Below are 27,338 nucleotides of genomic sequence, written 5' to 3'. Positions count from 1 at the left end.
CAGTGGAGAAGGCGTAGGGTGGAAAGGACTAAGGCGTCCTTTGGCTCTTTCAAGGTAGATTCTTTCGAATCTTTTGATTTTTTTTTTAAATTTTACTGGAGTTCTTTGATTCTTTGGAACCTTTGGAACCTTTCGATTCTTTTTTGATTCTCGATTCTAAGCGTTAAAGAGCAGCGGGGGAAAGCTGCAACAAAGATGGGAAGGGAGTTGGTAAGAGTGCTCAGAGAAAAGTGGGTGAGAATTTAACGGGTAAGCCATAAAGGAGAGATTGGGCGAGTAGAGAAAAAGCAGAGCAAACGCAGAAGAGGAAACGGGGAGGAGGGAAAGAGAGGGAGAGGAACCCTCGGGAAGGAAGAGAGTGACCAAACTCGTCCGGGACAGGAGGAAGGCACGCCCAGAGGGAGCTGCTTCTTTAAGGAGAGCCCCGCCCCCTGCGTGTCGCCGCAGCAGGCCCGTCCACGATTGGCTGCGGCCGGAAGGCGGGAGGGGGGTTGCTAGGTGCGCAGGGGATCCGGCGGGCCCCCCCCTCCCGGAGCGCGGAGCCGCGGGAGCGGAGCCGGGGTTAGCGGCGCTGCTGGAAGATGGCGAGTGGCCGCGACGCGCGGCCGCCCTGGCGGCCGGGGCGCCTCCCGCTTCTGCTGTGCCTGCTGCTGCTGTTGCTGCGGAACCCGGCCCGGGCAGCGCACATCAAGAAGGCGGAGGCGACGACAACGACGACGAGCGCAGGCGCCGAGGCGGACGAGGGCCAGTTCAATCGCTACTACCACGAAGAGGAGCTGGGCTCGGCGCTGAGGGAGGCTGCGGCCGCGGGGCCCCCGGGCCTGGCCCGCCTCTTCAGCATCGGCAGCTCGGTGGAGGGTCGGCCGCTGTGGGTGCTGCGCCTCACGGCCGGCCTGGGGCCGCCGTCTCCTGACAGCGACTCGGGCCCCGACGCGGAGGGGCCGCTCCTGCCCGGCCGACCGCAGGTGAAGCTAGTGGGCAACATGCACGGCGACGAGACCGTGTCGCGCCAGGTGCTGATCTACCTAGCCCGCGAGCTGGCTGCTGGCTACCGCCGCGGGGATCCGCGCATCGTCCGCCTGCTCAACACCACCGACGTGTACGTGCTGCCTAGCCTCAACCCCGACGGCTTTGAGCGCGCCCGGGAGGGCGACTGCGGCCTCAGCGATAGTGGCCCCCCCGGGACCAGCGGTCGCGACAACAGCCGCGGCCGTGACCTCAACCGCAGCTTCCCCGACCAGTTCAGCACTGGCGAGCCACCAGCCCTGGACGACGTGCCCGAGGTGCGTGCCCTCATGGACTGGATCCGCAGGAACAAGTGAGTGTCCTAACCCCCCGCCCATCCACGTGAGCCTGGCCTAAGGGACGGGGGTCGTGAAGGTGGAAGGCGACACCCCATAACCGGGACAGGGCCCAGGCCGCTTAGTCTCTTGTCCCGCTAATAGTCCAAGAAGCACTGCCTAGAGGCTGTCATTCGTTCAACGGATGCAAAGAGCTGTTTGGCTAGAAGCGAGACTTCTTTCCGACATTCTCGTCCCTATTGTCACAGGACCATAGAACATGAGCAATAGAAGAGAACTTAAGGATAGCTTAGGTCAGCTCACTCATTTTATAGATCAGCTGTCAATACTGCTATTATTACTGTAGGCACGGTGCTAAGTAAGCTCTTTCTCTGGACTGCATGACCTGTCTCACTTTATGTTGGCCACAACCTCATGAAACAGACATCATTAATATCCCTGTTTTGCATATAGGGGAAATTAAGGGTCAGAGTGGTTAAATAATGTACACAGTAGGGAGTGTAGCTGGGACTTAGATGCTGCAATCTGACTCTTTGTCAGTGCTCTTAACAGCTACAGAGGGAGGCTGTAACCCATTAATGATAAATGACACTCCCTGGGTCTTGGTTATTTGATGGAAACTGGTTCTCTTCCAGTCTTTATTCTGACTCAGCTAGGGAGCATATGGCTACGGCTGGAGAACTTGCACAGAGCTGGTACTTTCATCCCTGCTTCATTTTAGATTCTCTAAAAGGTTTCTGTTGCCATTTGTGCACTTTATTAGTGGGTCAGGGCTGAATGGCTAATTATCGCATTCAGTACACACCTTAAGTGTTATTAAGCATTATGTGGGATGTAAAAAATTAAAAGCAATAGGACCTCAAGAAATTGATGTATAACAAGAGAATATCATAAATATCTGTGAGGTGTGTTTATGTACCCAGTTAAACTTTATAGGAGTTGTTCCTACTGGCAAAATATGTGTGGGCTGCAATAATACAGATCATCTCTGTGGAAGAGGTAGAACTTGAATGGCGTTTCGAGGATTTTCAGCAAAAAGGAGGAGGGGAGGAATAAAAGAACAGAGAACTTACTCCAGATGGAATAGTGTCTGAAGTGAGCATGTACTAGTTCCCTTTTCAAGCATCGGCTTTACCAGCATATCCCCATTTTTGTGTCTTTCATAAGGCTTGCGAGGCAATAGTTAATCTTTCCATCTGGATTTGAAGATTTCTAAGTGACAGATACAATAAAAGTAATAATGAACAGAGAAGTTTCTCTGTGGGACTTGGGATCACCTCTTCTATAAGATTTCAATACATATAGCAGACCTAGAAAATTCATAGGCATTATTGACAACCCTAGATTTTTTTTTATTTCCACCTTTCACTTTACTCTTCCTTTTGAGATCCCTTGTAGATATTTAATTTCACATATATATTCTGGGAAGATTTTTTTTTTTCTTGTAAAGATAACCATGTCATGATCTCTGAACATTTGTCTAAGAAACATGACTTTAATGTATATCTTGCTGTCAGAAGCTATGATGGCCAGGGCTTTTCTGAGATGATATATCGAATGCACTGTTTACATTGCTTAAATGAAAATGCCCTGTCATGACCCTTGCAGGGATATAAATTCCGTGACTAGATTTTTCTCTTCAGTATTAGTTCTGTGGTGACCAGAAATGAAAATGAGCTTTGCCTTGGTGCAAGTCACCTTGAGGCTGCATCAAAAGCCTTAAACTTTAAATGTGGAACCAAAAATTTGCTCTCTGGTTAACGTTTTCATATCACAGTATTTAATTATTATAAGTTTTGGTTTGGGCTTGTGACAATTTTAAAAGTTAATCTGGGTTTGTTGTCATTACACAAAAAGTCATTTTGTTCCGTGGCTATGGACTATCCCAATCTGAACCAACCACGTTTCAAAAATGTAATTCTAATAAGGGAAAGTAGGTGACTATATAGGGTGAAAAGTACATCCATCCATCCTCAGTTTTCACAAATTAACTCAAAATGCATATTCTTTAATGATAAATTAATAACAAAGGACACTGATATGTGAATAAAATGAGAAGCACAAGCATACACACAATTTGAGATTGATGCCTAGAGTCAGCTCCATGAATAGGAAATTTAAGAACTGCACACATTAGTCTGTATGGGAAAGTTACCTTTTTCAGTGTATTTTCTGAAATCATTTGAGTAATTTCTGGATATGCAGTTCACCCAGCTATATTAGAAATAGATTTTTGTTGCTATTTTGGGTAGGTAAGAATTTAAGACTTATTTCCTTCTGCTTAGGAAAGTGAATTTTATTTTCTTTGTTTCACTTTATACTTCATCCAGTGGGTGCCTCTGTATTATTGATAATTGACACATACTTAGGAAAATATACAAGATTTTAACCCCATCATTAAAATAAAGATTTTATAGTTTTCTTGGCCCCCATTTTTGGCACACTAGGCTTCTTATAAATGTATTTGCTTAGACTTTAATAGGAGATTAGCATATAAATGATTTTTTGGTATGTTGGTGGAAAGCATTACCATATTGCTGGGGGTGGGTACAAACTACTATTGAGGGGCTTGTATTATATCTTTAGTTTCCTGAATCTTTAGAATTTAGTTTATCAGACTCAAGTTCTCATAATTTTTATTTATCTTTTATTTTTATTTATTTTTTAATTTATTTTAGAGAGAGAGAAAATGTGGGAGGGGAGGGGCAGAGGGAGAGGGAGAGAGAGCTGGACGCGGGGCTCGATCCCATGACCCTGAGATCATGACCTGAGCCAAAATCAAGAGTCAGACACTTAACCCACCTAACCACCCAGGCGCCCCTCAAGTTCTCATAATTTTTAAAAGTTATTTATAGGGTTATCTGGAGAGCATAATAGAGTTAACTTAGAGATTAACTTTTTTATATCTATAAATCTTGTTTATAATATTTATAATATATTTAGCAGGTACCTTAAATCTTATGCAAGGAATAATATATGATCCTGAAGTATGAGGAACATTTAAAAGAACTGATTTGAATGAAAACAGTAAGGGCCGCCTGGGTGGCTCAGTCGTTAAGCGTCTGCCTTCAGCTCAGGTCATGATCCCAGGGTCCTGGGATAGAGCCCCGCATCGGGCTCCCTGCTCGGCGGGAAGCCTGCTTCTCCCTCTCCCACTCCCCCTGCTTGTGTTCCCTCTCTCGCTGTGTCTCTCTCTATCAAATAGATAAATAAAATCTTAAATAAAAAAAAACAACAATAAAATACCTTTCAAATAAAATTGGATTGACATGCAAAGTTGGTTTGATAAAGACTAAAAACGATAAACTTATAGCGACTGTAATAGGTATCACTTTGTCTTGAAATCCTTGTAAGAGTGGCATTCATACTTTTAAGACTACATAAGTAAACTAAGGAAAATCTAACAGTTGAATTTTATCACTCAAGTAGATTGCAAATATTTTGTTTTTCTAAAAGTATTTCATTAGGCCATTTTAATATTTCTGAGAAGCATTGCAAGCAATGCCAGACAAAGTGAAAACAGCATTTAGTCGAGAATCTCGGACTTTAAAGTTTTAATTGAAAATATACAATTAAAAAAAAAAGAAAATACACAAAGTAGCATGCTTCACTTATTTAGAATATGCAGTTATCCATTTTATTTTACTAGAATATGAGTGCCTGTGGGCATTTTTATGTTTGTTTGTTCCCTGGCATATTCTTTAGTGCCTAGAACATTTGGCACATAGTTGACACTTAAGAAAATTTGTTGCTGAATGGAACTAGGCTAGCCTTCTTGTAACTTTCCCAAAATCAGAAGGGGGAGAGAAAAGTACTTCAATTACTTTAGGCATACAAATCAGAAGTAAATTGATAATACCTTAGCAGTGAGGGCCAGATGGGTAGAATGGAGTTAGAATTTCTGTATCATTCTATCACCCAAGAGCTAGCACTGGTAGTGGGGAAAAAATGAAAGTCTGAAGGCAGTGATTCCCGAAGTAGGATGCTAGATATCTCCAAAGGAGTGGACATTTGTTGAGCAGAGGATATACAGCAGTTGTTGTGCTGGAAGGTGTCGTACGTGTATTAATTTTTATAACAACCCTGGGAAGCAGGTAGCATTAATCCCCATTTTACAGATGAGAGAGAAACTGGGGTTCAATGAATTTAGAGGCAGTAACTTCTTCCTGATCATATTTTATTACTGGCGATATCATACTTATTACTGAGCCATATCATATTTATTACTGGTGACATCATATTTATTACTGAGTGACAGCTCTGGGAGACTGAATGTTCTTGCCCATATTTGCCTGACTCCAAAGCCTGAGCTATTGCTGCTCCACCAAATGGCATTCTCTGGTGTCTGGAAGATTGCTAATTATAATTATATATGTTAGTTTTTAACTAGTCTGTTTTCATACTCTATTCTAGTATTTAATCACTGTTTTTATTGGCTAAGTTCTATCTTCTGATGAACGGATTCTGTGTTACAAGTAATTTTCACTTTTTGATATTCCCTGGGATGGTACTGACCACACTTAAAATAACCTTTCAAATTAGACATACTATAGGTTTAAGTTTCTTTGAAGCATATAGAAAGAAACGTTATACATAACCCCCTTTAGAGTTTCTGTATGTCAGTTCATTTCAGCCACAAAAAGGCAGAAGCAAGAAAATCCAATTTAGAGTGCAAAGAGGAAAGTGTTTAATCTGTAGTCACAGTAATAGTTTGAACTGTTCCATGAGGGAAAGATGTATAAATAGGACTTCAGCATGTTTTTGCCTTTAGCTTTCACCATAAAAGGAGTTCTTCAGTATTTCTGTATCTATAAATTTCACCAAATTATAAATTGGTTCGCTTAGAAGTAGAAACATAAAAAAAAAAAAATGTTTCTTTTATGGGAGCGGGCCCTGTCTCCATGTCAGTTTATTTTTTAATGGACCAATCAGAAACCTTGGGCTTAGAAAGAGAGCTGCTTCTATGGTGATGCACTGAAGGACTAATCTTCTCTGTGCTATATTGTTTTTCTCTGAAAGCAGCTCACTGTATCAGGTTCTCCCCACCCCCAGTCTTGTCAACTGCAGCTTCTCTCTTGAAAATGTGAATTTAGTATATTGTGAAACTGGAGTCAGGCAAAACACATCCTGTTTTAAATTAGACTCCCTACCTTAAATATTTTGGAATAGTAAATATAAAAAATCATGGAAGTTATTAACCTAACTCACATATTCAACATGTATTTATACAGGCCATGTTTTCTGCGATGTTAACATGTTATGAAATACAAGTATTAGGTTGAACTATATGAAATTGTCGCTTTTGTAGTCAAAATGTGACTGAGCACTGGCAAGTTCATATTGTTCAACCTAACACATATATTTGAATTCCCTGAATAAGATGTCTCCTGGAATGTTAATTTATACTGTTATTCAGCTACTTTTTCAATGATGGGAAAATTCTTTAAAGTTACTTAAGGTTAACTTAAATTGCAAAAACTGTTTGCCTGAAATTTGTTCAACTGATGATGCTTTCTTTCCTTTTCTTTTGTTGTTGTTCTGCTTCCAGTAGCTGATAGTGTTGTCTTCTAAGTCTCTAAGAGATACCTGAGTTCATTTATGAAAGATGTAGAATTTTTAAATACATGGCATTTTCTGTGCTTGTTTTTTTTTTTTTTTTTTTTTAGTGATATGTGCTTTGGTTGTTTTCAAAGGTTTGTGCTTTCTGGAAATCTGCATGGTGGCTCCGTGGTAGCAAGCTATCCTTTTGATGACTCTCCAGAACATAAGGCCACTGGAATCTATAGCAAAACCTCAGATGATGAAGTCTTTAAATACTTGGCAAAAGCCTATGCATCAAACCATCCCATAATGAGAACTGGTGCCCCTCATTGTCCAGGAGATGAAGATGAGACTTTCAAAGATGGGATCACAAACGGCGCACATTGGTATGATGTGGAAGGTATGGAAAGCCCTGAATTTGCAATATTTTCCTCTTTGTTCATTTGGCTTTTCTTTTTTCTTTTCTTTTCTTTTCTTTTCTTTTCTTTTCTTTTCTTTTCTTTCTCCCTTCCTCCCTTCCTCCCTTTCATTAGGTAAGCTCTGTGCCCAGTGTGGGGCTTGAACTCACTACCCCCCACCCCCACTGAGGTAAAGAGTCACATGCTGTACTGACTGAGCCAGGCAGGTGCCTCTCATTTGGCTTTCTTATGAATACTCTGAGTGGAAAAGAGGAAACTTTGAGGAATTCTAATTTTTAAAAATCTTTATTTTGAAATTTTCAAACCCACAGTACAATTAAGACTACACAAAGGCCGGGCGCCTGGGTGGCTCAGTCGTTAAGCGACTGCCTTCGGCTCAGGTCATGATCCCAGAGTCCTGGGATTGAGCCCCACATCGGGCTCCCTGCTCGGCAGGAAGCCTGCTTCCCCCTCTCCCACTCCCCCTGCTTGTGTTCCCTCTCTCGCTGTGTCTCTCTCTGTCAAAAAAAAATAAATAAATAAAAATCTTTAAAAAAAGACTACACAAAGGCCTATATATCCTTCATTTAAATTCACCAACGGTTATCTTACCCTAAGTGCTCCACCTCTCCCGTCCCTTCCTCCCCACACATTCTCTTTTGCCAAACCATCCAAAAGTAGGTTGCAGATTCCTTAATACTTCACCTCTAAGTACCTCAGCATGTATTTTCCAAGTACGGGAACATTTTTGTGTACAACCATATACTGTTGCCCTAACTGAGAGATCAACAGTAATTCAGGACTACCATCCTACATTCTATTACTCAAATTTCCTTTATTATTCCTCAGATTTCCTTTATAGCTCCTTTTCTTTCAGATCAGATCCAATCGAAGTTCAAGCATTGCATTTGGCCCTTGTGCTTTTGTGGTTTCCCCAATGTAGAACCGTCATATCAATACTCTCTTTTCTTAAGAGAGTAAGTGAACTCGTCAAAGTGAATCCTTTGCTGAGTTCAGGCCAGTTGTCCTACAGAACATCCCATATTCTGGATCCTGGTCAAATTTTCCAGCAAGACTCCTATAGAACACATCACATCACATCAGGATGCACCTAAAGTGCATGTGCCATGTGGCCATGGTGGACATCTTAGTTAATGGGATGACCATCAGTTCTCTCCCTTTTATATAATGGCATGGTTTCCTTTTATATTTTAATCTGTGGGGTGATCGTGGAATTTTTTTTTTTAATTGGTTGAACACACACACACACATATATAACATGAAATTTGTTATTTTGACCATTTTTAAGTATAGAATTAAGTGGCATTCATTTCATTCACGGTGTTGTGCACCCATGTCCCCACTGCCTACTTAGAAAACTTTTTCAACATCCCAAACTTGGTAACCATTAAGCCAGAATTCTCCATTCCCTTCCAGGCTACTCTCTATCTCTGTGGATTTGCCTATTCTAGATATTTCATAGAACTGGAATCACATAATGTTTGTCCTGCATCTGGCTTATTTCACTTAGCCTGATGTTTTTAAGGTTCATGCAATCTGTAGCATATATCAACACTTCATTGCTTTTTATGATGGAGAAATATTCCATTGTATGTATATACTGCATTTTGTTTATCCATTCACCTATTGACAGGCACTGGATTGTTTTCACTTTTTGGCTGTTGCAAGTAATGCTGCTATGAACATTGGTGTACAAATATCTGTTTAAGTCCTTGTTTTTGGGGCGCCTGGGTGGTGCAGTCGGTTGAACGGCTGACTCTTGGTTTGGGCTCAGATCGTGATTTCAGGCTTATCAGATTGACCCTGCGCTCAGTACAGTGGGCTTAGGACTCTCTCTCCCTTCCCCACTTCTCCTCCCCCCTCCATTCATGCTCTCTCTTTCTCTCTAAAATAAAGAAATCTTAAAAAAACAAAATCCTTGGGGCACCTGGGTGGCTCAGTTGGTTAAGCAGCTGCTTTCCGCTCAGGTCATGATCCCAGGGTCCTGGGATCGAGCCCCGCGTTGGGCTCCCTGCTCTGCGGGGAGCCTGCTTCTCCTTCTCCCTCTGCCTGCCTCTCTGCCTACTTGTGCTCTCTCTGTCTCTCTGTCAAATAAATAAATAAAATATTAAAAAAAAAAACCCTTGTTTTCATACCTTTTGGATATGTACTCAGGAGTGGCATTGTTGGATCATAAGGTAATTTTCTATTTAGTTTTAAAGAACCACCAAATTGTTTACCCCAGTGGCTGTACCATTTTACATTCCCACCAGTAATACATAAGGGTTCTCATTTTCCACAGAATATTATTTTTAAAAGAGTCATTAAGTAGGTTTGTTTACCTTTTCTTTTTAAATGTTATATAAACAGCTGTTGTGCTTTTTTTTTTTTTTTTTTTAAAGATTTTATTTATTTATTTGAGAGAGAGAGAATGAGAGACAGAGAGCATGAGAGGGGGAGGGTCAGAGGGAGAAGCAGACTCCCCGCCGAGCAGGGAGCCCGATGCGGGACTCGATCCCGGGACTCCAGGATCATGACCTGAGCCGAAGGCAGTCGCTTAACCGACTGAGCCACCCAGGCGCCCAGCTGTTGTGCTTTTTAAACTTTTGATGTCCTTTTAATAATAACTTTTTTGATTTTATGCAGCCTTAGACTAATTAAGACTAAGCAGAAGGAAGAAGTTAATTCATGGAAATGTCATCTGTATAAACTTGTTCTCCTGTTAGAATCTGCCGCTGGTGAAATGCCTTAGCCCTTCCTTACTTTTTTACTGGCAGTTAATTACATTATAAAGTGTCTTATGACATTTCTTTTAATGTGCCTTTATTTAAATCTTTGCATTATTCTTTTTTTTTTTTTTAAGATTTTATTTATTTATTTGAGAGAGAGAATGAGATAGAGAGCATGAGAGGGGGAAGGGTCAGAGAGAGAGGCAGACTCCCTGCTGAGCAGGGAGCCCGACTGGGACTCGATCCCAGGACTCCAGGATCATGACCTGAGCCGAAGGCAGTCGCTTAACCAACTGAGCCATCCAGGCGCCCAAATCTTTGAATTTTTCTTTGACTTTATGTGTCAAGCACTGTTTACCCAAAATGAGTCCTAAGTTTCGGGACTTGATACTTTTGAGAATTTTTTGATTCCCCTATAGTTTCTACCAATATTTCTTGTATGTAACAAACATCCACAAGAGGTTTAAAATAATTAGAAGCCATTTCTGCCCATAACAACTAGAGGTGATTTGAAAATCATTTATTTTCTTTTGTAGATAAGGGACATACTTTGATGTTTAATCCCATTTCAGTCTTCAGCAAACATTTAATAAAACCTGACTTCATGAACTAATGGTTTTGTGATGTAGTCAAGTTGCTTCATTAATTGGAGATATTATTTAAGATAATGAATTAAAAATAATTTACTTTTTTTTTTTTGGAGAAAATTGTAAACAGAAAGTAATTTTTTGATGATTAAAGAAGGTAAATCTATGTTATACTATTAAAAAAATAGGGTGCTGCCTTCACAGTAAGTAAGATTATTTGGTTAAACCAGATACCAGATTTTTTGATTCTTCAAACATCTGAAGAAGCTACATTTTGCTGCTGCCATTATTATTGTTTTTATGAACGTCAACTTTTCTCCTTTTCTAGCTGGATGGTCAGACATATTTTCTGTTATTTCTACAACTAGCTTATATCTCTTCCTGCCCCAGCAATATTGAGCAGTTTTAAGAGTTTCAACAGGGCAGATTCACTTTGTTTATCTTATGTAGGACTGCAGTGAGTAAGATATTGTAAAACCTTGTGACTAGGCATGTACTCAGACCCAGATGTCCTGGAGTAATTTGATGCTTTATGTGATGTATTTACAAATTCTAGCTCAAAGTAGTATATACTTTTAGAGCTAAAAGTGAATATATTGATCTATTTCAACCCTTTTGCTTTATAGGAAATCAGGACCCTGGAGAGGAAATAACTTGTACAATATCATTTATTCCTTTAGCAAATATTTACTGAGCCTCTGCCACATCCCATATACTGGGTTAGGTGATGGGAGCAAAAAGGTGGGAGCAAAATAGGAACAATTCCTGCTCTCAAGGATCAGACAGTGTATTAGAAGTATGGGATATGGAGTGATCTGGCCCCACCATGTTCATGTTGGTTACCAGGGTTGACTGAGCATATCTAGCTGCCTATGTGGGTGGGCCTTGCTTCTCTCAACATGTTTCTCAAACCTGCAGGATCCCTCTAGGGAATGACTCTCCTAATAAGGCCTCTGAATGAATAGTCATGCTCTGCTACTAAAGCCTCCTATTGTGAGAGCCTAAGCTGAACTTATTCATGGAGCAGGCCTTCTTTTTTTTTAACCACAATGTACTGATTTGTATGCCTTTTGTCTACCATTCTTTTTTTCTTTCTTCACAGTTAAGGAGACATAATAATCATCTGATGGTTTAATATGTTTATTCCAAAGCTAATTTAATGAAACTGAGTGGTAGTTTTAGGTCAACTTTTTTTTTTTTTTTTTAAGATTTTATTTATTTATTTGAGACAGAGAGAATGAGACAGAGAGCACATGAGAGGGGGGAGGGTCAGAGGGAGGAGCAGACTCCCTGCAGAGCAGGGAGCCCGATGCGGGACTCCATCCCAGGACTCCAGGATCATGACCTGAGCTGAAGGCAGTCGCTTAACCAACTGAGCCACCCAGGCGCCCCTTTAGGTCAACTTTTAAGAATTGCCTTCTTTTAACTTACAAAATACTAAAAAGGACAAGTAACCCCACGCCACCTATAATTGAAATTATATGATCAAAAGTCACAATTTGATATAATTTTTAGAAGCTTACTTAGGCAGAATGCTGTTATTTTTTTCTTGCAGCTAGAAGAACTCTGGAAGGCAGTGTAGCCTAAGGGCAGAGCTTTGGAATCCTGCTGCCTTGAGTTTGAATCCCCACTCTGCTGTTGACTAGCATGTGTGTGGGTGTGTGTGTGTGAGAGAGAGAGAGACAGAGACAGAGGGGGAGAAAGAAAGAGAAGCTTGGGCAAGTGAAGTAATTTCTCTGGGACTCATTTCCCACATATATAAAAGGAAGACAAATACTATCTACCTCATAGGATTGTGAGGCCCAGGTGAGAATGGATGTCAAGCACTTAGCCTAGCAGCTGACACCATGGCCACTTATCTGGTGGAATTTAAACTTCAGGAGGGGTGCACCCGGGTGGCTCAGTTGTTAGTTGTCTGCCTTCTGCTCAGGTCATGATCCTGGGGTCCTGGGATCGGAGCCCCGCATTGGGCTCCCTGCTTAGCGGGAAGCTTGCTTCTCCCTCTCCCACTTCCCCTGCTTGTGTTCCTTCTCTTGCTGTGTCTCTCTCTGTCAAATAAATAAATAAAATCTTAAAAAAAACCCAAAACTTCAGGAGGGCAAGAACTTGATTTATTCATTTTTCAGTTTTCTGTTTCTAGCACATAGAACTGTGCCTGGTCTATAGAAGGTAAACAATAAGCCTTTTTTGAATTTTGAATAAATGAATTGTTGCCATCTGAGAAATGAGTACACAGTTATTTAAAATCTTAGATGATCTTTAGACAAGATAATCTTACAAAAATTTATAAAAATATTCCTCCTAATTTTATTCATACTCTGAGAAAATAAGTTGTCTTACTGATATAAGATCAGTATTTTTCAAACTTTTTTTTTTTAAAGATTTATTTATTTATTTGAGAGAGAGAGAGAGAGCATGAGTGGGAGGGGCAGAGGGGGAGTGAGAGAGAGAGAGAATCCGAAGCAGACTTCACGCTTGGAGCATGGAGCCCCACAAGGGGATTGATCTCACCACCCCGAGATTACCACCTTAGCGGAAACCAAGAGTTGGATGCTTAACCAACTGTGCCATCCCAGGCGTCCTGAAACTTCTTTTTTTTTATTGTAATCTACAATGTAAAATACCTTTCAGTCATTTAAATACATTTTGTATTTGTGTGTACATAAAACTGAAACAATTTCATGAAATAGTACTTTGTGATGTATTCTGGTATTTTTTTTTCTAGGCTCTACTAGTTCATTAAACAAAAAATGCTTATCTGAACCTACTTATATATCTCACAGTCCACTAATGGGTCATGACCTACAGTTTATTTATTTGTTTTTTTAGATTTTATTTATTTGGCAAAGAGAGACACAGCGAGAGAGGAAACACAAGCAGGGGGAGTGGGAGAGGGAGAAGCAGGCTTCCCGCAGAGCAGGGAGCCCGATGCGGGGCTCGATCCCAGGACCCTGGGATCATGACCTGAGCCGAAGACAGAGGCTTAACGACTGAGCCACCCAGGTGCCCTATGACCCACAGTTTAAAAGTACAGTTTTTGTTCACTCTTGGTAAAATTGATTTATTTTCAAATTCTAAGTAAGAACAAAACACCTTATAAATTGTGTGTAGTAACTTACTATTTAGGCTTTTTATTTTGTCCTGTCTTGTTACGTCAGCCATTTCCAGTAAGGACTGAGCCATATGTATGTATCTGAGATGACCTACTTTTAGACTGTTTTCCTTATATGAATGAGTACTGAGATAAGAAATTGGTCAGAAATATTGTCAGGCCTGTGTGTTGTTCATGTGAGTCTATGTGTTCTCTAGTTAGGTCAGCTGCCATAGGCTTAAACTTACATCTTTTTAAACCACTGCTAACTTGGGGCTGAGTCTTTTCAAACTGGTAATTATGAGTTTTTTTTCTCCTTTGGAAGAAGAAAATTTTCTGTGAATTTATCAAACTTTCTTCCTTCTCCTTTTATACTTTATTTGAACCTTTTCCCCCTTCTCCTTTTATGGGCAAAGAGTTATAAAATGTGACCAGATAGCATATAATGTAACTAATTCAGTTTTTTTGTGAGAATAAACGTCTTTGATCACGTGGGCAGGTATTCTCTGCATAAAGTGGAGGTCAGACTGAGCAGCACTAATGTGCTCTAAATATATTGAGGTGTATTTGGCTTGAGGTAGATGGTTGCCGGAAAGGGGAAAGCATGGGGAAAATAATTACCAAATTGTTTTGAACAGCATGAAAGGTTATATTTGGTCCAAGAATGAACTGAAAAGCTTATTCTTGAGGGGCATATTCTGTGTCATTGAATAGGGTATTATGGTGAGGACATGGAGAAAAAGGAACCCTGGTACAGAGTTGGTGGGAATACAAGCTGGCGCAGCCATTGTTGACAACAGTATGGAGGTTCCTCAGAATATTAAAAATAGAAATACCATATGATCCAATAATTCCACTATTGGGTATTTACCCAAAGAAAATAAAAACACTAATTTGGAAAGATACATGATATGCATCCCTATGTTTATTGCAGTATTATTTACAATAGCCAAGAGATGGAAGTAACCTAAGTATCCATCAATAGACAAATGGATAAGGAAGATGTGATGTGTATACACACACACACACGTATATACACATTATATACGTATACACACACACAAATATGTGTGTATATGTATACACACAATGGAATATTACACAGCGTTAAAAGGGATGCAGTTGTGCCATTTGAGACAACATGGATGGAAGGTGTTATACTCAGTGAAATAAGTCAGACTGAGAAAGACAAATAGCATATGATTTCACCCATAAGTAATCTCTAAACAAACGAATGAATGAATAAAAAAATAAATAGCTGAATCAAACCTATAAGTACAGAGAACAAACCGATGTTTGCCAGAGGGGAGGGGGTGGAGGCTTGGGCAAAGTCGGTGAAGGGGAGTGGGCAATACAGGCTTCCAGTTATGGAATGAAGAAGTCAAGGGAGTAAAATACGCAGCAGAAGGACTGCAGTCAATGATATCATAATAGTGATGTGTTGGGATAGGTGACAGCTACACTTGCCGTGAACATGGCATAGTGTATGAATTTGATGAATCACTGTGTTGTACACCTGAAGCTAAGGTAACATTGTGTATTAACTATACTCAAATAAAAAGCAAACAAACGCAGGGTATTATGGATTAATCATATGATGCCAGAAAATTGTAATCTATTTAAAACAAAGAATCAAATGGACAGTGCAGAACTGAAAAAAATGCAATATCTGAAATTAAGAATAGACAAATCCATAAATACAGTAGGAGATTTTAAACATGTCTCAGTATTTGTTAGATCACAAAGACAAAAATATCAGTAAGGACACAGTAGATTTAAATAACATAAATAAACCAACCTGACTAATGAACATATACAGAATATTGTCCTCGTATCTAATTTTCCTGCAGTCTTCAGTAATTTGAAGTAGAGAGGAAAGTATACTTATGGAAGATGTGTCTGGTTTTATTAGTGTTTGTATTACTTTGTTTTTAGAATTATATATTACAAGCAAAGTAGCAAACCTACAGAAACCTAAAGCATTCTTATACCTTTGCTTGTTTCACATATTAATGGGATCAAGTCTAAACTTAATAGCATGACACTAAAGGTCGCAGAGTCTGACTCAACCCTACATTTCTGGTCTTCTCTCCTACTTCTCCCCTGTCATTGAACTACTTGTCCTTTCCCCAAAACGTGAACCTTGGGCTATTTTCTGGGATGCTTTTCTCCAGTTCCACGTAGTGGAAGCTCTAGGGTCACTGTCACTGTCTTACCTTCCTAGAGCTTTTTTTTTTTTTTAAGATTTTATTTATTTATTTGACCAAGAGAGACACAGGCGAGAGAGGGAACACAAGCAGGGGGAGTGGGAGAGGGAGAAGCAGGCTTCCCACGGAGCAGGGAGCCCGATGCAGGGCTCGATCCCAGGACCCTGGGATCATGATGAGCCGAAGGCAGATGCTTAACGACTGAGCCACCTAGGTGCCCTCCTAGAGCTTTTTTTGATACCATCAATATGATGCTTGTCCAGTTATGTTGTTCATAGTTTTTTGTGTCTCCTGCTAGAGTGTGAATTATTTGATCATAAGGACAGTGTGGTACTATTCATTTGGAGTTATCTTTATACAAAATGTATTGGCAGGGAAAGAGTGCTAGAGGAAGAGAGACTAGGGAGGTGTTTACAGTTCTTTGGAGCAAGGTTTTTTTTTTTTTTTTTGGAGATAAGGGCTTTATCTAGAGGAATGCTGTGGGAATAAAGAGGGAGTATGAGATATAAGAAATTGTGCAAAAAGAACTGCAGGATTGATCATCCATTAGATGGTAGAACAGAGTGTCAAAAAGAGGATCCAAAGGTATAACTTGGAGGTTTTGAGCCTGGAAAAGTGATTGAACCTGGGAAAACTAATTGGAGGAGTATGTGTGTGTGTTCGTGTTCTCTTCAGGTGATAGAGGAGTGAAGATCGGGGATGGTACTTGATGCACTAGTTACAAGTACCCAGTGGGCAGTTGGGAAATAGGCTCTGAAAATTAGGAGAGAAGTCAGGATGATAAAGAGATTTAGCAGTTTTGAGATGTGGAAAGCGTATGGCAGTGTATATGATTTTGAAAATTGAATTGATACTGTGTCCTGGCATAATTTAATTGCTTAGAGCTGGAGCCAGAAATTCAATTAGAATATATATGTATAATAGAATACATAGGGCGCCTGGGTGACTCAGTCGGTTAAGCGTCCACCTTCGTCTCGGGTCGTGATCCCAGGGTCCTGGGATCGAGCCCCACATCGGGCTCCCTGCTCAGCGGGGAGCCTGCTTCTCCTTCTCTTGCTCCCTCTGCTTGTGCGCGCGCGTGCGCTCTCTCTCTCCCTCTGATAGATAGATAGATAGATAGATAGATAAATAAATAAATAAATAAATAAATAAATAAATAAATAAATAAATATTTTTTAAAAAATAGAGTACATATATAAATGAACAGATGGGTGGGGTTTGGGTTTTTTTTTTTTTTTTTTTTTAACCTCTAAAGTGAATGTACTCCTGGCATTTGCACCGGGATGTTTTCTTTAAGGAATGCTGGAAGTTCAGATATTAATTCTCGGTCCATTGTTCATGTTTAAGAATACTATTGATAATCAAATGTGCATTAGTAAAGTGCTTTGGTCTTATGTGATCTTGTATATTAAGGAGGTGCTTGGACCTCTTCCTTTTTCTCTGTTTTAATCTGAGTGCTGCCTAATTTGAAAGGAAAGCAAAAGGTAAAACGGTTCTCAAACAGAATATTTGCTTCTACTCGAGTCATGAGTTTGCTTTAGTAAACTAAAATATAGCCTTTAGGAGCAGCGAAGTTGTATATTTTGTAATGTGATAGACTTACATGAAGGTTGAGAACCAACCATTAATCACTACTTTAGGCTTTGGTACCTTAAATCTTCAGATCTGAGGTCTAGATATTAGATGTGCTTTTTTTTCTTTTCTTTTTTCTTTTTTCTTTTTTCTGTTTAACTCAGGTGGTAGAGAATGGGAAAGTACTTTAAAAAAAGGAAAATGCAGTTCAAAGAGCTGTGTGAGAGATCATGTTGACCAACTTGAACAAAACTGAAAATAGATGCAGGACTGTGTAATTTAGTTTAACTTTGTAGAACCATATCATTAGCAAATATATATTCAGTGGGAGTGGTGAAGGAAATAGATAAAGTTGCTGAGAATACAAAGACCAAGTTCAGTTAAGATTTGCTCAAAGTAAACTTGAATTTAAAGACCTGGAATATGGGGAATTTTTTTAAAGGGCAACCTCGGTTTTTTTCTATTCATTTGACCCAGATGTCCCACTTAAAATTTTTTATGAGCACTATGCTCATTAGCTTTTAAAAATATCTCAGGGAGTACAAAATTATCACTTAAAACTCACTTATTATCTATAAATAAATTGTTCACAAATGTCAAAATTGTGAGAACTTCTCACTACTCCCTGTATTTTTTTTTTTTTTTAAGATTTTATTTATTTGCCAGAGGGAGAGAGAAAGAGCACAAGCAGGGGGAGTGGCAGACAGACGGAGAAGCAGGCTCCCTGCTGAGCGAGGAGCCCCATGTGAGACTCAGTGCCAGGACCCTGGGATCATGACCTGAGCTGAAGGCAGATGCTTAACCAACTGAGCCACCCAGGTGTCCCTGAAGTAGTTTTGTTTTTATTTTTGTTTTTTAAAGATTTACTTATTTGTCAGACAGAGAGAGAGACAGCACACACAAGCAGGGGGAGTGGCAGGCAGAGGGAGAAGTGGGCTCCCTAATGAGCAAGGTGGGGACTTGATCCCAGGACCCTGGGATCATGACCTGAGCTGAAGGCAGACACTTAACAGACTGAACCACCCAGGAGTCCCTACTTTGAAGTAGTTTTATTAAAGAAATAGCAGTAAGCTCCAAATTTGAATCTACAGTGGAAATTGCCTATCTATATTCCTATACTCCAAAATGTTTTTCCTATAAAATTTCCTAATATGTTGCGATTTTTTTCTGTAAAAAATTTATAGGGTTCTTATATAATACAGTTTGATACTTTATAGTTTGGCCTACTAAGGCAAGTTAAAATAAACTTGGTATGTTTAATTCTTAACACTGAAACATTGATTTTTTTTTTTCTATTGACTTTCTGCTTGAGAGGTAAGAGTGAGTCATTCATTAGTTCCCTGTTTTTGAATGAAGCGTTCCTCTCCTCCCCCGACAAAGCTAGATCTCTATAGTGAAAACAGTAATAGGGACTGGTTCCATGATAAGGATGAATTGAGTGTCCTGAAGCATATGAAAATTTGTTGTTAGACAAGTGAAGGAGTTTAATGGGTATGAGTAGGTCCTTTTATCAGATTTAGCCACCCATAATAATTACTGTTGATCACAATTTGTTGTATTACTGGACAGATTCCTAATGGTTACATTTTTAGTCTTGTTTTTGATGCTGCTAAAGGAATGAAAGCATTATAGGTTTCATAGTACATTGCATTCAGTTTTTTCTGAACAAAGAAAACTTTGGATTGGTAGGTAGCATTTTTTTTTAAGTTTTTTTTAGTTTAATCTCTACAACATGGGGCTCGAACTTACGACCCGAGATCAAGAGTTGTACACTCTTCTGACTGAGCCAGCCAGACACCCAGGTAGGTAGGTTTTTTTTTTTTTTTTTAAAGATTTTATTTATTTATTTGACGGAGGGACACAGCGAGAGAGGGAACACAAGCAAGGGGAGTGGGAGAGGGAGAAGCAGGCTCCCTGCAGAGCAGGGAGCCTGATGTGGGACTCGATCCCAGGACCCTGGGATCATGACCTGAGCCGAAGGCAGTCGCTTAACCGACTGAGCCACCCAGGCGCCTGGTAGGTAGGTTTAAAAGCAAAATTTATACCATTTTTCTTTCTTTGTCAGTTCTCCTTGTGAGTAGAGGAAATAATCTAAATCAGTGGTTTTCAAACTGAGGTATATGTGTGGAGAAGGAAGAGACCTGTTCCGATAACTTTAAGGAAATAAATTTCCAGGTCTTCCATACCTACTCTTTCCTAAAATTGGTTGGCCTGAGAGAGATGCTTACTGCGGGGGTTCGATCATATGTCCTCTTTGCCCACTTGACTGAAGATAGGCATAGTTTTCTACCCACCTGAAGCTCACTATGGTATGTTGACTCAGTTTTACAAAATTCCAGGGCACCAAAACAAAAGGGACAATTTTACTTTAACCGTATCATAAAAGCATCACACCAAACTTCTCATTAAAAGGTATTTTTGGGGCACCTGGGTGGCTCAGTCAGTTGAGCTACGGACTCTTGATTTCGGTTCAGGTCATGATCTCAGGGTCATGAGATTAAGCCCCACATTGGCTCTGCATTCAGCGGGGTGTCTGCTTGGGATTCTCTCTCCGTCTCTCTCTGCCCCTCCCCCCATAATAAATAAATAAATATTTTTTAAAAAACATATTTTCAGGGGCGCCTGGGTGGCTCAGTCGTTAAGCGTCTGGCTTTGGCTCAGGTCATGATCCCAGGGTCCTGGGATCAAGTCCTGAATCAGGTTCACTGCTCAGTGGGGAGTCTGCTTCTCCCTCTGCTTTTGCCCTCCCCCCTGCTTGTGCTCTCTCTCTTATGCTCTCTCTCTCAAATAAATAAAATCTTTAAAATAAATAAATATATTTTCAGTAACTATTACCTGTTTATTAAAATTTATAATTTTGCCTTTCTGATAAATTTTATGCCAGTAGTTATTGTAATAATTCAATCTAAAAGACAAAAATTAGTACTTAGGGCATTAGAAATTGAAAATTAAGGAAAATTTAAGTATGTATACATACATACTATAGTTTGAAGTGTTACAGGATGATCAGTGTAAGACTTTGAACCATATAAGTATATCATGTTCAAATAACAATCTGTGGATGAAGCGGAATAGAAATATAAGTTCAAGTAGAAAAAGGGAAGATGTAAAATTCCTATTGTTAAAGAAGAGTATATGTTCACACAAGTTTTAAATAGATGATTCCAGGAATTAAATCTATATTTTTATTTATTTGGGTACATCTAAAATAATAATGTAAAAGTTTTATTTAAAAGTATAAAAATTATACCATCCAGGAAATTACACTGTTTGCAACTATTTAAACTTAAGATGAAAACTTTTAGATACCAACTTAAAAATATGTAAAGCACTGCATAATTTTTCAAAAATTATTTTAGTATGAATAAACAAGTTTGAAGGTCATTGGCTTAGATAGCCCCCTGAGAGACTAATGGATAATAGAGACTTGCTTATTTATGATTGTTAATAAGTCAGATAAATAACAGATCCTTTTATACTATTAATAAAGTGCTTTATTGCTTTGAGGCATGCCTGTAATGAATGTTCCACTCCCCAAATTTAAATTTTCCTTAATTGGATAAAGATACTGTTCTGAGGTCTGATATTTAATCCTTTAGTCTGTTTTGAGCCACATGACATCACCTTAAAAAAAGCAAACATATTAACTGAATCTGGAAGTAGCTCAGCTGCCAGTAACATCAGGCTTATCTACAGATTAATGGCTGTTCTGTTAACAGGGAACTGTAGCTTTGTATAGGTAGGTTTTTTTGTTACTGAGGAAAAGATCAAGACAAGATCTAAACCAGCTGCCTAGTTAAGATTACTCATTGACGGGCACCTGGGTGGCTCAGTCGGTTAAACGTCTGCCTTCGGCTCAGGTCATGATCCCGGAGTCCCGGGATCGAGTCCCGCATCGGGCTCCCTGCTCATCGGGGAGTCTGCTTCTCCCTCTGACCCTCCCCCCTCTCATGTGCTCTCTCTCATTCTCTCTCACACAAATGGATGAATAAAATCTTTAAAAAAAAAAAAAGGATAGCTTTTTTATATTTTTTTTGTATTGCAATTAAAAGTTTAGTTTGCTACTATTCACATTGGTGGGTTCCTATGAGTTTAGAAATGTAGATTAGGTAGATACCACAACTCATAAGTTGCTTTCTGAGAATAGTTTATTATTATAGACTCAGAGGAAATTTGCTTTACTTTTTTGAGATTTCATTAAGAAAAGGATATTCTGTATATAGCTTTCTATTACTGATTTCTATGTAATTCCATCATGTCAAAGAATATACCTTATATGATTTCAGTTCTTGTACATTTGTTAAGTTTGTTTTACAACCCAGCATGTTGTCTGTCTTGATGAGTGTTCCATTTGTACTTGGAAAGAGTGTGCATGCTGCTCTTGTTTGGTGGGATGTGCTATAAATGTCATTTAGATCTAGTTGATGGTAGACTTGAATCGTAATGTTTTCTTGGTCAATTGAGCCTTTTATCATTATGTAATATCCCTCTTTAACCCTGGTACTTTTCCTTGTTCTCAAGTCTACTTTAGCTGATACCACTATAGCCCCTCCAATTTTGTTTTGTGTTCGCATAGTATATCTTTTTCTCTTCTTTTACTTTTAACTTGCCTATACCATTATATTTAAAGGGAGTTTCTTGGGGCACCTGGGTGGCTCAGTCGGTTAAGCATCTGCCTTCCGCTCGGGTCATGATCCCGGGGTCCTGGGATCAAGCCCCTCATTAGGCTCCCTGCTCAACGGAGAGCCTCCTCCTCCCTCTCCCTCTGCCTGCTGCTCTGCCTACTTGTGCTCTCTCTTTCTCTCTAAATAAAATCTTAAAAAAATAAAGTGAGTTTCTTATAGACAGCATGTAATATGCAATAGTATGAATCAATCTCAGAAGCATTGTGCTGAGTGAAAGTAGCCTCATACAAAAGTCTTTACATTACATGATTTCATTTATATGACATTTTGGGAAAGCAAAAATATAGGCAAAGGAATTAGGTTAGTGGTTGCCCAGAGCCTGGGAGCTGGGGGAAAGGAACTTCCTGGGATGACACAAATGTTCTGTATCTTGATTGTGGTGGGGCTTATATGAATGTACACATTATACTATATACTTAAAAGGGATGACTTTTACAGTATATAAACTATGACTCAATAAAACCGCATGTTGGTTAGAGAGATTGTCAGAATTGTTTTGAATCAGTTAACTCATACTTGAGTATAGGGGAACTGAGAAACTCTGTCTGTTTCAAAGAAGAATAAAGTTTAAAGTATCATGCAAAAAGATATATCTTTATATGCTGTTTTATAACCTTTTTTGTTATTATATGGTAAATATCATGCCCATAAATGTGTGTCCACAATACCTTAAATAGTTGCACAGTAGCCCATTTTATATAATTATAAACTGATCCCCCATTTTTGGATAGTCAGGTTGTTTCCAGTTTTATTCTCCTTCAATTTAAACACTGTAGTCCTCATCTTTGTAGCTATTATCTTGGAATAAATTCCTGGAAAAGAAATTTCTCTGTTAAGGTCATGCCAAAGATTTTATACCCATAATTATTAAATTATTACCCAGGAGTGTTCTATACTCCCTTATTTTATGTTTTTTTCCTTAGTCTCTTTTTAAAAATTTTAAGGTAGTTTTTTGATCAACAAATATTTTACAGTTGTTACTAGTTAAATCTATCATTTTTTTCCTTTTATGCTTTCATACTACTTTGCTGTCAAACTTAGAAAGGTTCTCCTCAAAAAAAAAAAAAGAAAAGAAAAGAAAAGAAAAAGATTCTCCTCATCCTGAGAGTACAAAAATATTTATGTTGGCTTCCAGTTTTGCTTACGGTTTCATTTTTACATCAAATTCCATATGGATTTAAGAGTTTATTTGGTATGATATGAGGTAAAGCTCACCTGTATTTTTTGTCACATAGTTAACCAGTTGTTCATGTAACAATTACTGACTAATTCATTCCCCCTTGGTCTTAAATGTGTCTTTAATCATATTGCAAATGCTTTTATTTCTGTGCTTTCTACTTTGTTCTGTTGGTCTGTTTATTTTGATAAACTGCTTTAGTAAGTACAGTTTTAAGACATTTTAATATGTGGCAATTCAAGTCCCTGTTGTCATTCTTATTTTTTAATGTTTTCTTGGATATTCTCACCCATTTGTTTTTCCAAATTCTAGATCATTTTGTCCAGTTCCAATAAAAATCTGTTTTTCTGAGTAGTATGTGTAAATTAATTTCAGGGAAATTTAATATTTTTATAAGCCTCCTATCTAGAGGCATGAAATCTACATCCCTCAGTAAAATTTAATAATGTTAATTTATATTAGGCATTTTATTACATTTAATCCTACATGTGTTATAGGTTTTGTTGCTGAGATCTTTTTTTCTGTTACGTTTTCTGATTATTGGTGAAATATGGGGAAGGAATTAGTTTTTGTATTTTTTTTTTTTTTAAGATTTCATTTATTTATTTGACAGAGAGAGACACAGCGAAAGAGGGAACACAAGCAGGGGGAGTGGGAGAGGGAGAAGCAGGCTTCCCGCGGAGCAGGGAGCCCGATGCGGGGCTCGATCCCAGGACCCTGAGATCATGATCCAGGCCAAAGGCAGCCGCCTAACAACTGAGCCACCCAGGCGCCCCTGTATTGTTTTTCTGTAGTGTAGTCATCCTTTTATTTCCAATATTTACATGGCTTTCTGTTAAATAGGGTCTTATCAAAGGAAAATTTGGGGACTATATGTCAAGATTTAATGAAGATTTTATATTTCCACTAGATTCTATGCTGTGAAGCTATAATTAACTCCACAAAGATGTGTTACAGTTAGGTATACTATTCACTGTAATATTTCCTCAAATCTATAGGACCTACAAAAAGAGTTTTGTCTCCATGAATCTGACTTTCAGTTTTATATTGTTTCTAAAGTTATATGATAAAAAAAAAAGTCGCTACAGTGAGTGATCTGTGGGACTAGAGGCCACTGAATGTAATTTCTTCTCTTAAAGTCTTATTTTCAAAGACTTCTTCCTTTCTACCCCCACCCTGGGAATATATTTCTATGTGTCATTGATTGGCACTGGCTAGTTACAGTACTATTAAAGTTAAGTCTAAAAAGTGGATTAGATAATATTCCAAAATATTACTGTAAACTTGGTCTTCTTGTTGCTCTTAGCTAGTGTTTCTTAAATTGCCACTGAAGTAAGACAATTAAGGGACAGACAAAAGAATGCCAGGACTCAAGCCTGGTGATTATAGTGTTGTTAAGTAGTCTCCTTCACTGCCTTCTGGCATAATTAAAGTATGAGTTGGCCATGTTTGCAATTTAACACAGCTATTAAGTTTTACATATGCAAAAAAAATATTAGCTCATACTTGCATTGCTCTGAAATTATTATTTTTATGTGTTCTGTATTTTCCTTCCTCACCAAGACTCTAGACTATGAATGAAGGTATGTCTCTTATTTATAAATCCCTATAATCTTAGTATAATGTCTTAAACACAATGACCATTATACTATGACTAATACAGTAGTAAAAATTGGAAAAGACTAATAAATATTATATATGATGAACAGTATGTGTATGTCCACATGTGTACATACAAGTGAGAGTTAACCAAAGATGATCATAGATGCCAGACCCAAAGTGAGTACCAAGATGCTGGACAATAAGAGAAAGCCAAAAGATGGATACCTTGCCTTCTAAGAAGAATGTTAAGACCAAGTTACTGGGCTTGTGGTGATTAGAGAATGCATATATTCTGGGAAGACAAAGTCTTTGACATCTCTATATAGATGTTCAGTGGGCATCTCAAATTTAATACATTCAAAACAGAAATCTTAATTACCTACTTAGTTTCATTCTTTCAACAGATATTTACTGAAGGACTCCTGTGTGCCAGATACTGTTCTGGTGCTTGGACTATCCATCAGTGGGTATAACAAATATCTCTGCCCCTGTGTTGCTTATAATCTAGGAGAGAGAAATAGGCAGTAAATAATAAACTTAGGTAAATTGTTAAGTACTGTAGAAAAAAGAAAAAGTACAAAAGGGTGAGTGGAATTGTGAGTGTTGGTGGGGTGGGCTTGAGGATAATGGTGGGGAGAAGCAAGTAGCAACTTTAAGTGGGGAAGTCAAGTTGAAATTGGAGCAAAGAGCTGGAGGTGAGGGAATTAGTCAAGCAGGGATATCCGGGAGAAGGGCATACGAGGCAAAGGAGTAGCTAGAGCAAAGATCCAAAGTCAGGAGGTACCCAGTGTATCCAGTGAACTGCAGGGAGGTCATGTGGCAGATGCAGAGCCAGTGATGGAGAGAGTATGAAAGAAGGTTAAAGGGGGGGAGGGAAATGGTAGAAGACAAATCACGTAGGGCCTTAGGCCACTCTAAAGACTTTGGCTTTTAGTCTGAGTGAAAAAGAGAGTCATCATACAGAAGAGTAACATCTGACTTACATTTTAGCAGAATTAATCTGGCATCTCTGTTGAAAAAAGAATATAGAAGGGCAAGGGCAGGTACAGGGAGAACTGTTAAGAGTGATTGAAGAAATCCAGGCAGAGAAAGATGGTGGCTTGTACGAGGGCAGCGGCCATGGAGGTGAGGAGAAATCTTTGGATTCTGGATTTTGAAGTTAGAGCTACCATGATTTTCTGATGCTTTAGATTGGGATGTGACTCCAAAGGCTTTTGGCCTGAGCAGCTGTAAGGATGGAAGTGCCATCAGCCATGATAGGAGAGACTGCAGGTGGAGCAGGTTCAGAGAAGATGAAGATATGTTAAGTTTGTGATATTCAAGTAAAGATGTTGAATAGACAATCGGATGTACAAGTCTGGAGTCTGGGAAAGAGGTCTAGGCTAGAGATAGAAATTTGAGAGTTGTCAGCCTGTAGATAATATTTAAACCATGAGACATCAAGGGAATAAGTAAGAGAAGAGGACCAAAGACAGAGCTTAGGCATGTCATAGCTTCTTCCTTTGTTCTCCTTTTAGATAGTTAATGGCACTACTATCTCCCTAGTTTCTCTAGCCAAAAATCTGGAAGTCATCCTTGATTCTGTATAAACAAACCCTTTCTAAATCCAAATCTACCTGCTTCATGTCCAATACTAACCTAGTCCAAGCCATCACTTTCTTCTGATTCTTCACTCTGCTTCACTTTTACCCCCCACCCCCAGTCATTCTCCACCCAGCAGTTAGAATGATCTTTTAAAAAGGCAATTCATGGGGCACCTGGGTGGCTCAGTTGGTTAAGTGTCCAACTTTTGATATCAGCTCAGGTCTTGGTCTCAGGGTCATGAGTTCAAGCCCTGCATTGGGCTCCATGTTGGGCGTGGAGCCTACTTTTTTTTTTTTTTTTTTAAAGGCAATTCAGATCATATCACACTTTCGTTCAAAAACCTCCAATGTCCTGGGTAGCAAGGGAAGCAATCAACAGAGTAAAAAAGCAGTCTATGGAAAATATTTGTGAACCATATATCTGATAAAGGGTTAATATTTAGAATATATAAAAAACTCCTACAACTCAAAAACAAACAAACAAAAAACCCACAAGTAATCTGATTAAAAATGGGCAAAGGACTTGACTAGACATTTCTTCAAAGAAAATATACAAATGGCCAACAAGTATATGAAAAGATACTCAATATCACTAATCACCAGTGAAAAGCAAATCATAACCTCAATGACTTATCACCTTATACTCCTTTAGGGTTGGTCATTATCAAAAAACAAAACAAAACAAAATAGCAAGTGTTGGTAAGGATATGGAGAATTTGGAACCCCTTGCCTGGTTGGTGGGAATATAAAAATAGTGCAGCTGCTATAGGAAACAGTATGGAGCTTCCTCATTAGAAATAGAATTACCATATGATTCAGCAATCCTGCTTCTAACTACATATACAAAAGAATTGAAGCAGGATCT

The 27,338-nt window shown here is 39.0% G+C and overlaps 1 protein-coding gene across 1 annotated transcript in view; it reads left to right on the top strand.

Annotated features, from left to right (window-relative positions):
- The first annotated feature begins 543 nt into the window (after nt 1–543).
- CPD (carboxypeptidase D) overlaps nt 544–27,338 on the top strand; it is an 84,634-nt gene continuing 57,839 nt past the window's right edge. Inside the window, exons 1-2 of the mRNA XM_035027647.1 lie at nt 544–1,318; nt 6,995–7,242. Of these exons, the coding sequence (XP_034883538.1) occupies nt 582–1,318; nt 6,995–7,242 (985 nt within the window). The 5' untranslated portion in view covers nt 544–581. The remainder of the gene's footprint in view (nt 1,319–6,994; nt 7,243–27,338) is intronic.

Source organism: Mirounga leonina, unplaced genomic scaffold (genome assembly GCF_011800145.1).
Source record: "Mirounga leonina isolate KUSES-001 unplaced genomic scaffold, KU_Mleo_1.0 Mir_200, whole genome shotgun sequence".
NCBI classification, from domain to species: Eukaryota; Metazoa; Chordata; class Mammalia; order Carnivora; family Phocidae; genus Mirounga; species Mirounga leonina.
This window is presented reverse-complemented; position numbering and strand designations above follow the sequence as displayed.